Raw genomic sequence first — 15405 nt, forward strand, 5'->3', positions numbered from 1 at the left:
CCCTATCACTTTAGCTTCTAGGAACTTGGCAGATGTGTTCTGCTTGTTTTTATGGCATTTATGGCAGTGATTCAACATCAGTGTTTGTGCAGCAGGATCTAGAGATGGCAAAATAAGTAAGACTGAATTCCATTGAGAAGTATGTGGGGATTCATTTACAATTCTCTCTCTCTGGATAGTGTCTCATGGCATATGGCTGGCTTTGAACTTACTGCACAGTGAGGATGACTTTAAACTCCTGATTCTCCAGCCTCAATTCTCCAGGTTGAGGTACATACCATCTTTCTTAGCTTTGTTGTCAAATTTTCAGATTTCCCCCACCCCAACCAACCCCAGGGGCTCAGTATCAGCATGTGCTAGACACTGGGTTTCCTCCCTAGAACCACAAAAAGGGAAATTAAAACCAAACAAAACAGATAGAATCTTTTCCGTAAAGGTGATTTTTTTTAAAAAAGGATGTTGCTTTAAAAAAAAAAAAAATGTGTGCTGGGCGTGGTGGCGCACGCCTTTAATCCCAGCACTCGGGAGGCAGAGGCAGGCGGATTTCTGAGTTGGAGGCCAGCCTGGTCTACAAAGTGAGTGCCAGGACAGCCAGGGCTACACAGAGAAACCCTGTCTCGAAAAACCAAAAAAAAAAAAAAAAAAAAAAAAAAAAAAAAAATGTGTGTGTGTGTAAGAGAGAGAGAGAGAGACTGAGAGAGACAGAGAGACAGCACTCGTGGAGTCAAGACAACTGGGCAGGGGGGAGGTGTCTCTCTTACCATGAAAAATAAAAAGTCAGGTATCAGGCTTGACAGTGAGCGCTTTACCCACTGAGCCACCTCACTGGACTAATGCTCAGTCTTAAATGGAGATGTAAGGGTGAAGAATGTCTCAAAGGCTGAAAGCACTTGTTGCTCTTCCAGAGAGTTTGGTTCCCAGCACCTGTGTTGGGTGGAGTCACCTCCCATTACTCCAGTTCCAGGGATCTGGCACTATTTTCTGGCCTCTGCTAGCACCTGAAGATACATGGTATGCACAGACATATGTGTAAATAAAAAATAAAAAGGATATGCAGCAAATCAGCTGGTAGCCGTTGCCTTGTAAGTGTAAGAGTCTAGGTTTAATTCCCCAAACCCACATAAAATGCTGGTGGCATAGATCCCTAGGGCTTGCTGCCCAGCCAACCTAGCATTCTCAGTGAGCTCCACTGTCTGGAAAGAAAGGTGGGTGGGGCTGGTGAGATGGCTCAGCAAAAGACAACTGCTGCCAAGCATGGCAACCTGAGTTTGATCTTTAGGACCCACATGGTAGAAGAGAACTTACTGTAGTAAGTTGTTCTTTGCTTTCCATGTGTAAACACACAAACGTATATACACAAAATAAATAGAAACGTAGTTTAAAAGAAAGATGGACAGCATCTGAGGAAAGACTCTGAGATTGACCTCCGGCCTGCAGATGCAGGTGCACACACATGCACCCACACATGCAAACAGGCACATACAAGAAGTAGCAGATGGATTCTGCATCTCCAAGGCTGCAGAGTAACACTGGAATCAGTCATCCAACAGACGTGCTTATTTGGCTTGTAATGTTTTTATATTCTTGCAGTATTTGTCAGCATTGAAAAATGGGGAAGTTTCTCAACAACGTATTGGGGTGCTTTGAATATCAAGAGGCTGATGACACTGGACTGGGATTCTGCATGAGAATTACCTGAGAGTTGTCCTTTCCAGTGTCACCTAGGGACCTCATGTCTCTCACTTGCTTGAGACCCCAGCAGCTGTAGTCACAGTCCTGCTACCCTATGGCTGTGAACACCTTTGGAGTGTTGCATTTATATTATGCTATAAATAGTACCTGAAAAAAGATAAGATAGTTTCTGCCCTGATGAACTCACAGGCTGTGAGAAAGCTAGACAAATGAATGATGTCAGTTCACCATAGGAGTCTAGGGGAGAGCAAAGACCATCTCTCTTCCCAAAGCATTTTGCCCCACTGCTTGCTTTTGTAAATAAAGTTTTATTGGAACACAACTCTGCCCAGTCCTATCCATATCATGAATGGCTGCTCTATCATGATGCAATGGCAGGGTTGACTGGTTTTAGCAGAGAATATATTGTCTATGGAGCCAAAATAACTTACTGTCTGGCCCTGTCCAGAGCCAGTTTGCCAGCTGCTGCCATAGAGGATCCAATCTGATTTAATTCCTAGATGGCTCAATGTGTCACTGTGAAACCTAGAAGGCTGTAGAACAGTGAGTGGCTTTAGCAAACTGTGCTGTGGAATGTCGCCAGCTTCTCCACCATGAAGTGAGGGAAGAAGCGCCCCTGGGGAAGCTCCCCTGTGGAGCTAACTCTATGCTCAGTTTAACTGGCTTTGCACTCACAGGGGGCGGCCCTCTGCCTCTGTTCCCAAGTAGGAGAGAGTTGTTGAGAAGGAACAAGGAGCTAGTTCTAAGTACTTTAAAAATGAGAAGCTAATGACTGCCAGGTAAGCAGAGTGGCATACACTGTCTCACAACACAGGAGGCTGAGGCAGGAGAGTCTTGAGTTTCTGATCAGCCTGGGCTACATAGCCATATTCATCTCAAAAGCAAAACAAAAGAAGTATGAACTCCCAGTGTCTTGTGGGGATTTGAAAAGCCTGGCCCATGTAGCCACAAGTGACCTATGGATGTGTCACCTTATTTGGAAAATTTCTTCAGCCCCCAACTACCTTGAGACATCCACTCCTGCCCAGAGGTTTTATACTGGGCTGTATTGGGCTCATAGCTATATTTTCTCATTCAAAATTGATTCCATATGAATTCCTGGATGTTCCATTCTCATAATGAGGGGCTTTGGGTACACTGAGCCTGCCTTGTTACTCGGGCTCAGTTCTCTAGTGATGAACAGTAGTATTTTAGGATTTTGTTGCAGTGAAGAGACACCATGACCATAGATGGCAATGACAACTCTTATAAAGGAAAACACTTAATTGGGGCTGGCTTAGAGTTTCAGAGGTACAGCCCATTATTATGGCAGGAAGCATGGCAGCATACAAGCAGATACGGTGTTGGAGAAAGAGCTGAAGAATTCTACATCTTTATCCAAAGGCAGCAAGGAGAGACTGTTCTGCACCCAGCATAGCTGGAACACAGGAGACCTCTATGCCTGCCCCCACACTTCCTCCAACAAGACCACATCTACTCTAACAATGCCACACCTCCTAATAATGCCATTTCCTATGGCCAAGCATTCAAACAGGAGTATATGAGGGTTGTACCTATTTAAACTACATGTGCCTGCCCCGTTAACTGCCCCGTTGGATATGTGCTGATAGAGCAGCTGTAACAGAAACCTTGGCCATGCAAACCTCTGCCTGGAATCCTCTGAGCACTAAGACCTTCTGGCTGGTGGCAGCAGCCTTCAAGAGCACACGTTTCATGACACATATAGGCCCTCCCTGTAGGCACCTGAGATTTCCCTTGAGCCACCCCAGGCATCTGTCCACTCTGGAGCAAGTCACATTCTTTCCCAGCTTTCTGCCTTGCCTGTGCTACATTCCTAGCCAGCTACACCCTTTCAAGTCACTCCCACTGTGGTGATAGGCCCTGGCATGCAAAACTACCTCTTCCTGTTGAGGCTTCCCACCAGGCTGTAGCAAGGCTGTAGCAAGACTGGCGTCATGCCTTATTCCCAGTGGAAGTGGAGACCCACTTTGGTGTTATATGCTGAGGCCTAGCAAACAGATGTTTTCTGGATTATCAGTGTAACCTGGGAGAGAAGCTGAAAGAAACTTAATGGCTCTATTCCAGAGTTCCATTTTTGGGGTCTTGAATTGTCTTAGTGCTCAGAGGATTCCAGGCAGGGGTCACAAATTGTGAGGTCCGCATGGCCAAGGTTTCTGTTACAGCTGCTCTGTTAGAGCCTTGTGACTCCCAAGCCTGCTCTGCATACTCTGGAATCCTCACTTTATTTTTTTATTTTTTGTGAAGACCTGCTTGCTAGTTTCACAGAGCATGTGATTTCCTCTGTATATAAAACAGAACTGAGCATGCTACTGCTGAGCTTGGCATGGTGGTGCAGGTCTATAATCCCAGTGTAGAAGGTGGAAGCAGAAGGATTGGGAGTTCAAGGTCAGTCTAGGCTGCATGAGGACCTGTCTAAAACAATAACAAAACAACACCAATAACAACAAACCCCAAGAATTACCCTCCCAAACACACAAAACCCACACTAACAATATCTCCCTATTACAAGAATTATTTATAAGAATTATATATGTGCAAAGACCAAGGCAAAAGTCTAGCATGTGAAGTACATTTGTGTTAGCTTCATCAGTAATGATTTTGCTCTCTTGATCAATTATTCTGACATGTGAGCCTTTGCTTTTCTGAAACTTTGCTGAAGGGGACAATCCCCTAGACTTTGGACTTGACCACAGCTGCAGGGAGCTAACCAGGAAAGGTAAGAGTAGGAACAGGAGGGCCCCATCTGGCAGCTTCTGCTCTTGACTCCTGAGAACTTTGCCTGGCAGGATGACAGGCCTTGCACCACTACATCTTTCAGTTTTCACAAGAGTACAGAACTTGGGATTTTAAGATGTAATATCTCCAAAGTTTTAACCATTGGCTGAAAAGATAGTATATTTAAAAACAAAAAATAAAAAACAACAACAACAAAAAAACCATTGTGGTGACTAGACAAACATCCATGCCCAGATTCAGCTGCTGAGAGATTCTTGGATATAGCCTGACCATTGTTATTTATCCGCTGTGGAGGTTTGCTTACAGCCCAGGGAAGCTGAGGGTCTGATACTGGTGACTTCCAGGGATGGGGCAGTACCCAGGCTGTTTCAGCCTGGCCCCCTAACTCGTCAGATATCTCTAGTTATGAACTCTGCCTCTGCATTTCTTGTTTTATGCTTGCAAAAGCAAGCTATAAAAACCCATAAAAGAGGGTCAAGCCTCCCCTCCCTCTGTGGGCGCTCCACCTCTCCCACCATGCTTCTAACACAGAGCAAGTGGGGCTGAGCATGTGAGTTGGACTGGGATATATGTACAAAAAAAATAGCTAGCTCCTCCATCGCACAGCACTGTGCACTCTGTGTGTAGCAACTGAGAGGGATCCTGGGCATTTGCCGGATGCTCAGCAGAATCGGCTGTGGTGGCACACAACTGCAGCCTCAGATGTTTGGGGGGCTGAGGCAGGAAGATTTTGATTTCAAACCCAGTTGGGCTTCACAAGACTAAACAAAATCAAACAAAGGTCCTTGAAAAGATGTCTGGCAGGCAGGCAGGCACCTTTTCATCAGGATTCTTTAGGTGCTCATGTACTTTTCAAGGCAGTTGACCAGATCATTTGGGGGTCACCTTGTCTTGTGTGGTGGCAAGCCCAGAGATGAAAGGGGTCAGCTGGTTTATAAGAGAGTGGATTCAGTAACATGTGACCCACATAGAGATAGACCAGATCCATTTCAGCCTGGGAAGCCTGTTTTCACAGAAGCCATTGGTACAGTATAGAAGTGTGGGGCTTTTTCCTTATTAATTTCCCAGTGGTTTTCAGAGGAATATCAAGCACATTCAATCATATTCCATTTCACCACACTAGAAAGTGTTGGGAGATGGGTAGGAGGATTTGGAAAATGTCAGGGCCAGAAAGCACTTCTCATAGAAGATGATCATGTCCCTCCCAGCATTATCCCTCCCTTCCAGAAACATCTGCAGATGCCTACAGGCTAGGCACTATTCCAAGCACAAGAATTGAGTTTTCATAAAGCCCCATGGCAACCTTGGTGAAAGAGACAGACCATGAACACATAAGTGAAGAGGAGCTGGGTACACACCCTTTGTCCTACCAGTGAAAAGGCAGAGGCGGGTAGATCTTTGTGAGTTCAAGGCCAGCCTGGTCTACTTAGCAAGTTCCAGGACTGCTAGGACTGCAGTCTCAAAAAATAGTGGGAGATTATGGTAGGATAGAAGAGTCTGTTCCTTTGAACTGAAAGCTAATTTGATAAAGGGGAGCTGAATAAGGCGTAGGGGATGAATGACCCAGACCTAGGGAATGTAGAGGGTCAAAAGGAGCCTGGGATGCAAGGAGCAAAGTAAAGATGAATGGGATGGCAGGAGTGAGAGCCTAGGGGAGTCGGAGATGCCTCCGACCTGGAACATGTGGAGTCTGTTCAGCTAGAGCGTGGCTTGGGTGCCTGCTACACATGGAGCAGAAGGTAAGCTGGTATTTCAAAATCTATCTAATGTGGATTTCTGTCTGATGCTGAGGCTGGAACCCAGCCAGGCCTCTGCCTGTTGAAGAAGGGCTCTACCTCTGAGCTTTGTCGTTTTTAGATTTTATTACATTTGTGTGTTTGTGGTGTGTGTGTGTGTGTGTGTGTGTATACATACATATGGAAGTCAGAGGATAAGTTGCAGGAGTCATTCTCTTTCTAACACGTTTGTGCCCATGTGTGTCCATGTGTGTGTGTAGAGAATTAGTTGTGAGAGTCATTGCCTTTGTACTGTGTGGGTCCCAGGATTAGAACTCAGGGTGGTGGCACATGCCTTTAGTCCCAGCACTCAGGAGGCAGAAGCAGATGGATCTCTGTGAGTTTGAGGACAGCCTCATTTACAGTGTCAGTTCCAGGACAGCCAAAGCTACACATAGAGAAATGGAGAAACCCTGTCTCGGAAAACAAAACAAAACACTAAGATCTTCAGGTTTGCCAGGAATTCCTTTCCTCCTGAGCCATCTTGCTGACCCCGAGAGTCTACTCAGCTGCCACTGGAAAGTCTGGGCAAGAATGCAGGGGGGAGCTAGGTAAACACTTGGAAACCCAGCACTCAGGAGACCGAGGCATGAGGATTGTGAGTTTGAGGCCAGCTTGGGCTATAGAATGAGATCCTAGATAGCAAGTTCAGGATCTAGGAGAAGAGTCCGAGGCTAAGAGAGAGGCCATGAAGAAGATTAGATAAGTTTGGAGTGTACGTGAGAGCCAGAGTTCCTCAGAACAAGCCAGGAGGGACATAAACCTCCCAGCGTATAGGTTTATACACTCTTTATAGGTTTCTGTATATCCTTTCATGTCTGTGTCAGTGGATTTCAGTGAAACGGTGACCAGTCCCATTGACAGGTAGACCCTGCCACCCAGTGCTGGCAGTTGCAGCCATTATTCTGTCTTGGCCTGCTCTCAGCCATCTGGGTATGAAACTGCACGCCAGTGCAAAGAATTCTGTGCAGGCTATAAATAACCACTTCCAGCTGCCAGCTGTGATTTGGATTTGGAGAGGAGAGGAGGGTCTTAGCATGACTTGTTTATCTCAGGTAATTTGGCAGTAAGCTGGGCCCTGGGAATTCTAGTTACAAGAAAAATGCGAAGCAAGAGTGACAGGAATATGGTTTCCGGCTTTCAGTGTGCTGAAAAGGAGCATAGCTGAAAGGCCCAGCTCTACCTGAGGGTACACGGGAGCAAGGGAGCCTTCACCTGCCTCCTGCTCTTGTCTAGTGGATTTCTGGCAGACCCTTAAGTATCCTCAAAAGGGACTCATGGATTTAGAAGTAAAGAAATGTTGCTCCTTGGTATCTCTGGAAAAACCAAAACTGACAAAACAAGCCAGGTGTGGTAGTATGCACCTGTAATCTCAGTGCTGGGGAAACTGAGGCAAGAAGATTACCCAGAGTTCAAGGTCAGACTGGGTTACAGAGTCTTTAACAACAAAGCAAAAGCACATACACAGAATGATAGCAGGAAAAGGCCCACATACCTACGTAGAAACCAGTCTTTGGAGCTAAGCACCTCAGGCCGGTCAGCTGCTCTTCACTCTGTTCTAGTCCTGCCATGCTGCTGTTTTATCTACTTGACTCTGACCTGTGTGTTTACAGTGCAGTAGGGAGAAGCCAGAATTAGGGTTCAGAGGCACTCAGTAAGTTGAAGTGGGCAGAGGGGTGTGGGCCTTGAGTAGAGTTGGCACTGGATCTTGAGACTAAGCTGGCACACTTGTCAGATTCCCCTGCTGGCTCTGGGACCCTAGGCAAGTCGTTTGATTTCTTTGACCTGGAGCTTTGTGGTTGAACGTAAAGAATTCCAAAAGCCATCATGCTGGTAGGTAGAGTCAGTGCTAGGGAAAGGATCTCCAGCCACCATGGGACAGGTCTTGACTGGCCTTTAATCTTTCCCCATTTCCCCTCCTTATCTTCTCTAGCCATTCAGTAACCTTAGCCCTCAAGTTAGTGCCACCAGAGACTTAGCTAAGAAACAGTTGTTGGTGCATTTGTCACCACTGAATTCCAGAGTGGTCTCTTGCCAGATGTGTCCTTCTACAAATGCTGAGATGTTCTTCCAGGCAGGAGGCTTAGGGAGCTGCTCCATGTCCTCAACAGCCTCCCTTGAAGCCCTCTTAGGTCTCCTGTGGGAAAGCCGTTAGTACTTCTCATACGTTATGTTTTCCTAAATCTTTATTTTTATTTCTATTTTTATGTACATATATGCACATGCACATGTGTGTGGTGTGCATGTGTGTATATGCATTTGTGTGGGAACAGTGTGTGTGTGTGTGTGTGTGTGTGTGTGGTTGCCTGTGTATGTGGAGTCCCAAAGTTGATGTTGGGAATCATCCTGGCTCCTCTGTCTTATTCAGTGAGGCAATTCTCTCATTTAAGCCCAGGGCTTGCTAATGTAGCTGGTCTCACTAGCCAGCTTGCTCTGGGGATTCCCCATCCCTGCTTTCTGAGGCTGGATTTACAAGAGGCCCACCATACTCAACCCGCACTTATGCAGGTTCTAGAGACCAAACTCCATTTAACAACTGAGCCACCTCCCCAGCTCACCCTCTCTTTCTTTTCTTCCCTCCCTCCTTCTCTTCCCTCCTTCCTTCTCTCCCACCCTCCCATTCCAGCAAAGGCTCTCTCCCCTTTTAAGATTTATTTACTTTATAAGTGTTTACCTGCATGTACATCTGTGTACCACAGTATGCAGTGCCCATGGGAGCCAGAAGAGGGCATCAGTTCCCTAGACCTGATTGTTGTAGACAGGTAGGTAGGTTTGGGAACTGAATCCAGGTTCTCTCAGAGCAGCCAGTGCTTTAACCTGCTGAGCCTCTCCAGCCCCTATTGTTTATTAGATGTAACCATTCTCATAGGAGTAAAGAGTAGATCATCTGGAACTTGCAGCTGTTGTCTATTTTTTTTTCTTTTTTGCTTAATTTTAATGTTTTCTAGTCACTTTGTATTTTCACATTGGGCATTGAACTCAGGGCCTTCCGCATGCCAGGCAAGCACTCTACCACTGAGCTCCAAACCTCTTTGAGCATTTGAGTGCTGCTTTCATCTTGTGGCTTGGCATGCTTATCTAGTAGTTCCTCACTGATGCCACTGCCCAAAGAGGCCAGAGGAGGGTGTCAGAGCCCTGCAACGTGCCTTCCAGGAAGTTGTGAGCTACCTGACATGGATACTGAGACCCACACTCAGGTCCTCTGCAAGAACACCATGTGCTCTCAGCCACTGGCATCTCGCCTGCCCACTACCTGGCAAATTATGTACTGTGGCTCACACACACACAGGCACACGCACATGCATGTGTACACACACACACATTTCCTGCTTGTGGAAGTTGTGGACTTCTCAGCAAGTTTCTAGTAAAGATATTGCCACCTCCAGGGAAAAATGGCCTTTGTGCTTCTAAGCCATTTTGTGTTCCATCCAGCAAGGTCTTTGTTAGACCCTTTTGATTTTTCTCAGGCCATTAGGTGAGAAGGATAATTTTAGTGTAAATTAAATTGCGTGAACACACACAAAAAGCAACGTGAATGCTCATATGTAAACAACAGGAGATAAGTTGGTGTCATTGGTCACAAGGTGGAAGCACCATCACTCTTCTAGGGACAAACAAGTCCTTTGTTCTAGTTCTTTGTAATGGAATCTGTGGTCCAGGCTCTCTGTGCTGTGGGATTTGCACGAGTCACCTTTCTTCTCCAAAGCCCTGAAGGGAGAGTGGAATGCCAAGTCTGCCCCTCCATGGTTGGCATTTGTTCCAGATCTTCTCAGGAAGCCATCTGGCGGGAAGGGAGTGCCAGCTTCACCAGGGAGCCATTTGCTCCTAATCTCCTTATTAATTGCTCTGGGAGCCTGCGACAGATTAAATGCTGCATCACAGAGTGACTCCTTCTCTCCTGTACCTCCCCCAGAACTTTGCTGTACTGTCTTTGTGCTTAGACGAGGCTTAACGATCTGGCTGAGGGGCAGTGACACATAGTGGTTATGACAGCCCACCTTTGGGGCAGCACTACTCACCAACTTTGTGATATCAAGCAAGTATCCTAACCTCTTTGGGTCTCATGACCTTATCTGATAATGGATAATAGCAGTGTCAATTACCTAAGTAGCTGTGATGTGTCAGTGAGTTGATACATGTTCCCAGCTTGGAGCCTTGTGCCTGCCATATACTAAGCCCTGACCACATGGTGACAGTGACAACAGTCAAGTGCCCACTGTTATGACAATGAGTAAGCCTTTCAGTCACTCCCCTGCAGTTTGCTTCTCCTTCCTGCACTGGTTTATTCCAATGAGTATAATAGCATTCCTTTAAAGCAAGAATTATTCTATCCCCAGCACCTGCTGCCTGCTTTTGTAAATAAAGATTTATTGGAATGGTTATGCTGTTTAATTGCCTATTACTGATGGCTACTTTTGCTCTACAGTGGCAAAGTATCAGTGCCAAAGACCTTATAGTCTGAAGCCCTTATGTATCACACAGCCAATGATACTTACTATGGGGACTTTTATAGAAGATGTTTACTAATCCCTGGTTAACAAAAGTGGTTGTGAGGCTTCAGGAAGAACCCTGCAAAGCTGGCTGCAGCCAGGTGGCAGAGCTGTGACAGGCAGCCAGGTACTGCTGACCTTCATGACTGTGAACCTCGGACTAGCCTATATCCCCACCTCTGTCCTGTCTAACTAGAGAAAAGTAGAGGGAGCAGCTGGATAGGAATAGATTAATGAGGAATACCATAAAGGTATGTTTTGCATGTGTATTTTTATCATGTACTTTATATATACTTCCAGATGCACCAGATTTCACACACATGCATTAGTCTGCAGCAGTGGGGCTAAAAGGCTGTGTCCTGTTCATTGTGAGTGGCTTAAGCTCATTTTCAAGGGTAATGTTGACATGATTTTCCCCTTGCCTGATGACTTCAGATGAAGACACGACTCCCTCTAAATGGTAGCAGTGAATATTATGTACATCTAGAGCAAAGTAAAACTGAAGTGTCAGATCCTAACCACTGACAATAAATTCCAAGTGCAGATAAAGCCCTTCTCAAGCCATAAACGGAGGAAACGTGTTCTATTTACAAAAGCTCAGCGGGTTCAAGTCTCTTTTCATTTCCCCAGGCACACATCTGTCCTCTAAAGTGAAGCACACATGTAACATTTACATCTGGCCTTATTTATTGCTCTGGAACTGATGTAGGCAAGTCACCTTGCAAAGTGCAGAGGAATACCCCTTTCATTTTGCAGGCAGTGGTTATTGATATTAATGTCACCTTTCTCTGTCTTTCTCTCTCTCCTCTCTCTCTCTCTCTCTCTCTCTCTCTCTCTCTCTCTCTCTCTCTCTCTGTTGTTGTGAGAATAAATAAGCTACAGGTAGGAAGACCCCATGAGATGCCAGAGGCAGCAGGCAGGTGCAGTGGAATCTGAGTCCATTTCTCCTGCTCTTGCCAAGAGGTGGTCATCATGGAGCTCCCTGGAGGGGAGAGGCTCCTGGGTGTGAAGACAACCAGCTTCCAGGGAGCTTCGATCTAAATGCTCATAATTAGAGTGCATTATCTTCATTGGAAGATAAGCAAATTATTTTCCAATTTAATGAATAAAGACACTTCTAATTAACTCCAGAAGAGAGATGTGCCTTCAGGTTTTAACCAGTAGTTAAGGTTTTATTTTAATGGTGTATTGAAACTTTATTTTATTTGTGTATGCATGCGGTGTCGTGATGGAACACAAAGCCTTATACATGCTAGACAGGCATTCAGCTACCATCAGGTCATTCCCAGCCCATAATGGAATTTTAGATGAACAGCAGATCCAGTGATGATTCGGACTAAATCACCTTTATTTCATTTTATTTATTTCTCACTATGTGGCTCTAGCTGGCTTCAAACCCACAGCAATCTGCCTACCTCTGCCTTCCAAGTGCTGAGATTAAAGGCATATGTCACCACATCCAGCTTTAACACAATCCAGGAGACAACCATGCCCCCAGAGAGCCTGGGATTTGCAAAGGTTCCAGATTACTCTATGCTCTCCCAGAGCAGAATCTCAGTTGGTGTGACTGACAAAGGAAGGGCCTTACCAGACCTAGGCTGCCTTGTTGGCCCCTAACTACCCTCTTGCTCCTGCCTTGCCCTGGGCTAGTGCTCTCACCTCTGTTGTCTTTTGGCAACCCTGGCCTCCAGCCCAGGTAGTCTCTTTTAGCTCAGACCCATCTGTGTTTGCTTTGTGTGAGCAGACTAGACTACTTGTCATACCATCCCACTAGCCAGCCCAAGGATCTGCTTGGGATCCACAGACTGAAAGTCAAAGTGTGGCCAAGGGGTTCTAGAGTGTTCTCTCTAGGTACTGTCCCAGAACACTAGGGTTTATGAAGCCATGATTAACTCAGATTAAGAACTAGATCTCCTAATTCTTAGACCCTGGTCTCTTTTTGGTTACTTGATTTATACATATGTATAAGGAAACTCTGTGTGTGTGGGGGCGGGGGGGCAAGACAGGTGCCTATGAAGGCCAGAACTACACCTGAAGCTGGAGTTATAGGTGGACATGGGCTGCTTGATAGGGGTGCTGGGACTTGAACTCAGGTCCTCTGCAAAAGCAGTATGTGCTCTTAGCCACTGAGACGTCTCTGTAGTCGGTAAACTTATTTTTTAAAGCAGTTGAACAGAAAGTTCAGAATTCCTGTATAACCTCCATCTACACATGAAACCTCTCTTATCATCGTGGTCGTGGTGCTGGGGATGAAACCTGGGCCTTGCTCTTTGTCGGTGGACATATTCCTAGTCTTCCCCGCCATAGACACCCCATGGCACAGTGTGTTATTCTAGGATCCTTCAAAATCACTGAATCCTAAAGAGTTTGTGATAAGGTGGGAAGGAAAACATACAGGATCATAAAAGCGTCAAGGGGGTGTCTGTGGATCACAAGACATGCTGAAGTTTCATATTACTCTCTGCTGTCCTGACATCCTAGCACTGCTGTCTGTCTGTCCCAGGGCAGGTGATCAAGAACTATGTACAGCTTCAGAGCTCACAAACAGGATTATCCCTGCCTTGTCCTTCTCTTTGTGTCCCCAAAACAGCTTCAAAGTCCATATCTAGGATTCTGCTGGGTGTTACCTCTGGGATGATATACTGAGATTTGGAGCATGGGGTCTAGATCTGTGAACTGTGGAGAGAGGAAAAGACAAAATGTTACATTAAGGGGTCATTGTGAGCAGAGTTGATGAGTTGCTAGGTCTCTGTTACTGTAACAAATACTTGAGGATATCAGATTATAAAGCAGAAATGTCTGTTTGGGCTCATAGTCTCTTGGTCCATTCTTTTGGGCCTGTGGTAAAGCAGGAACAATATGGCGGGAACATTTGGAGAGGGCTGCTCACTTCATGGTGGCCAGGAAGCAGAGAGAGAGGAGGAAGGGCTGGGTTCCCAACAAGACCTAATGTCCCTGCACTGGGCCCTACCTTCAAAAGGGTTTGCCACTTTCCAGTAGCATCATAAGCTGGGGCCAAGCCTTCAACACTTAGCATCTCAATTACTTTTCTTGTTACTAGAATGAAATACCTGAAAGCAACAACTTAAGGAAGGAAAGGTTTAATTTTGGCTCACAGTTTTGAGGTTCAGTGTGTCAGAGGAGACATGGAAACAGAGGTGGCTTTGTCTAGTGGTATTCTCCCAAGGGACCTTGCCTAGTCCCATAGCATGTATGTGCCAGGAGGCAGAGAACGTGGGCCAGAACCAGGTGTGGATATAACTTGCCAAGCTCCTACTTCCTGTGCCTAGGTCCTATTCCTAAAAGCTTCAAAGCATGACATATGGACATTCAGAATCCAACTTTAGAAGCAGATAACATTAAAATAAAAAAATCTAAACACTTCTGTCAGAGACTTGGATCTTATCTCCTCCTCTGCCACCGTGCCTTTTTGGTTCTGCCTTCTGAGGTCTCTTACCCGGTAGGACATGTGGTTGTGGCAGTCATAGCCTCCTGGGAGTCAAGTGGGGCAGTTTAGTAGCTACATTGACAACAAACAGTGACTTCTGTTTTAGATTTCAATACCAAGGCAGTCTGTTAGCAGCTTTTCTAGTGGCCACTCCATTCATATGTGTGAAAGCATGCTTTTGGAAGAATGCATTTGCAGGAGGTGATGCCTCCTGAATTTACACATAACTTCAAATGCTAGTCTAAGGCGTTCTGAGAAAAGCAACGATTTTCTCTGAAATTGCCCATTATATGAAGCGCATGTGATTACCGCTAATTCACTTCTGCACATCACCTGAGCTGTGAGTCTGGGGCTTGGTGCAGCACGTCAGAATGCACCCACCTAAGTTTATGGCTGCGCGCATGGCAGAAGGCATTTTTATGGAAGGTGTTTTATGTAATTCCAAACAATTTAATAGAAATGTAATTCGACAGGGAAAACTACAGTCCCCTGGCCCTTTCAGAGTGCAGATAATGGCCCAGATTAAAGGGCTGGAGCTTTGTTCATTATAGTCAAATACTGTGTGTGAATTACCATTTTCCTTGCCGTTGGTCCATTTCAAAAGTGTGCCATTTTCCTATTATAATAACAGGCTGCATTTTCTTAGAATCATCTCATTATGATTGGTCCTGTCTTTTCAGTTTGCAAATAAAAAGCTTTTGCAGTGATAAACTAGTTGTTCCCAAGCAGCCTTAATCTCTGCTTCTGCTTTTGAACTGCTACAGGTCAGGCCCTGCGGAAGGTGGAGAGAAGCCGGTCCTGCTCTCAGGAGAGAAAGGAGGTAACTACACCCACTGCTGTTTGCAGAGCCTGGGATAAACAGGCCTTCTGTGAGTCCTGGGCCAAGTGAGAGCTGGCTGCTGGACTTGTCAGCCCATTGTCACTTATAATGATCTTTTGTGGAACACATCAGCTGGCGTGCTGTGACACTCACTCCAGATCTCAGCCACTTAGAACAACAGCTATGCATTTAGTTCCTGAATCCGTAGTCAGCAACCTGGCTTTCTTTGGGATTCTTGTTCAGGCCAGACTCCCCTGCTCTCAACTAGGGCTCAGTTGTGTCTGCAGAGCTTGCTGGGTGCCAGTCAAGGTGCCTCATACTCCACATGCTATCTCCTTCTCCTGCAAACCAATAAGGTTTGCTCAGGGTCTAAGAGGATGGTGTGCCAGCTGCATGACCTCCTGAGTCTTGGGTTTCCGAAGG

The 15405-nt window shown here is 45.9% G+C and overlaps 1 protein-coding gene across 8 annotated transcripts in view; it reads left to right on the forward strand.

The window, feature by feature from the left end:
* Positions 1–15405, forward strand: part of D430042O09Rik (RIKEN cDNA D430042O09 gene) — a 166941-nt gene that overhangs the window by 5528 nt on the left and 146008 nt on the right. For 2 of the 8 annotated variants that reach the window (XM_030242515.1, NM_001081022.2), the window contains exon 2: positions 14927–14982. The exons of the other annotated variants lie outside the window; for them this stretch is intronic. In XM_030242515.1, coding sequence (XP_030098375.1) covers positions 14927–14982 — 56 coding nt within the window. The remainder of the gene's footprint in view (positions 1–14926; positions 14983–15405) is intronic. 8 annotated transcript variants of the gene reach the window in all.

The sequence above is a fragment of the Mus musculus genome, chromosome 7 (genome assembly GCF_000001635.26).
Source record: "Mus musculus strain C57BL/6J chromosome 7, GRCm38.p6 C57BL/6J".
Lineage (NCBI taxonomy): Eukaryota > Metazoa > Chordata > Mammalia > Rodentia > Muridae > Mus > Mus musculus.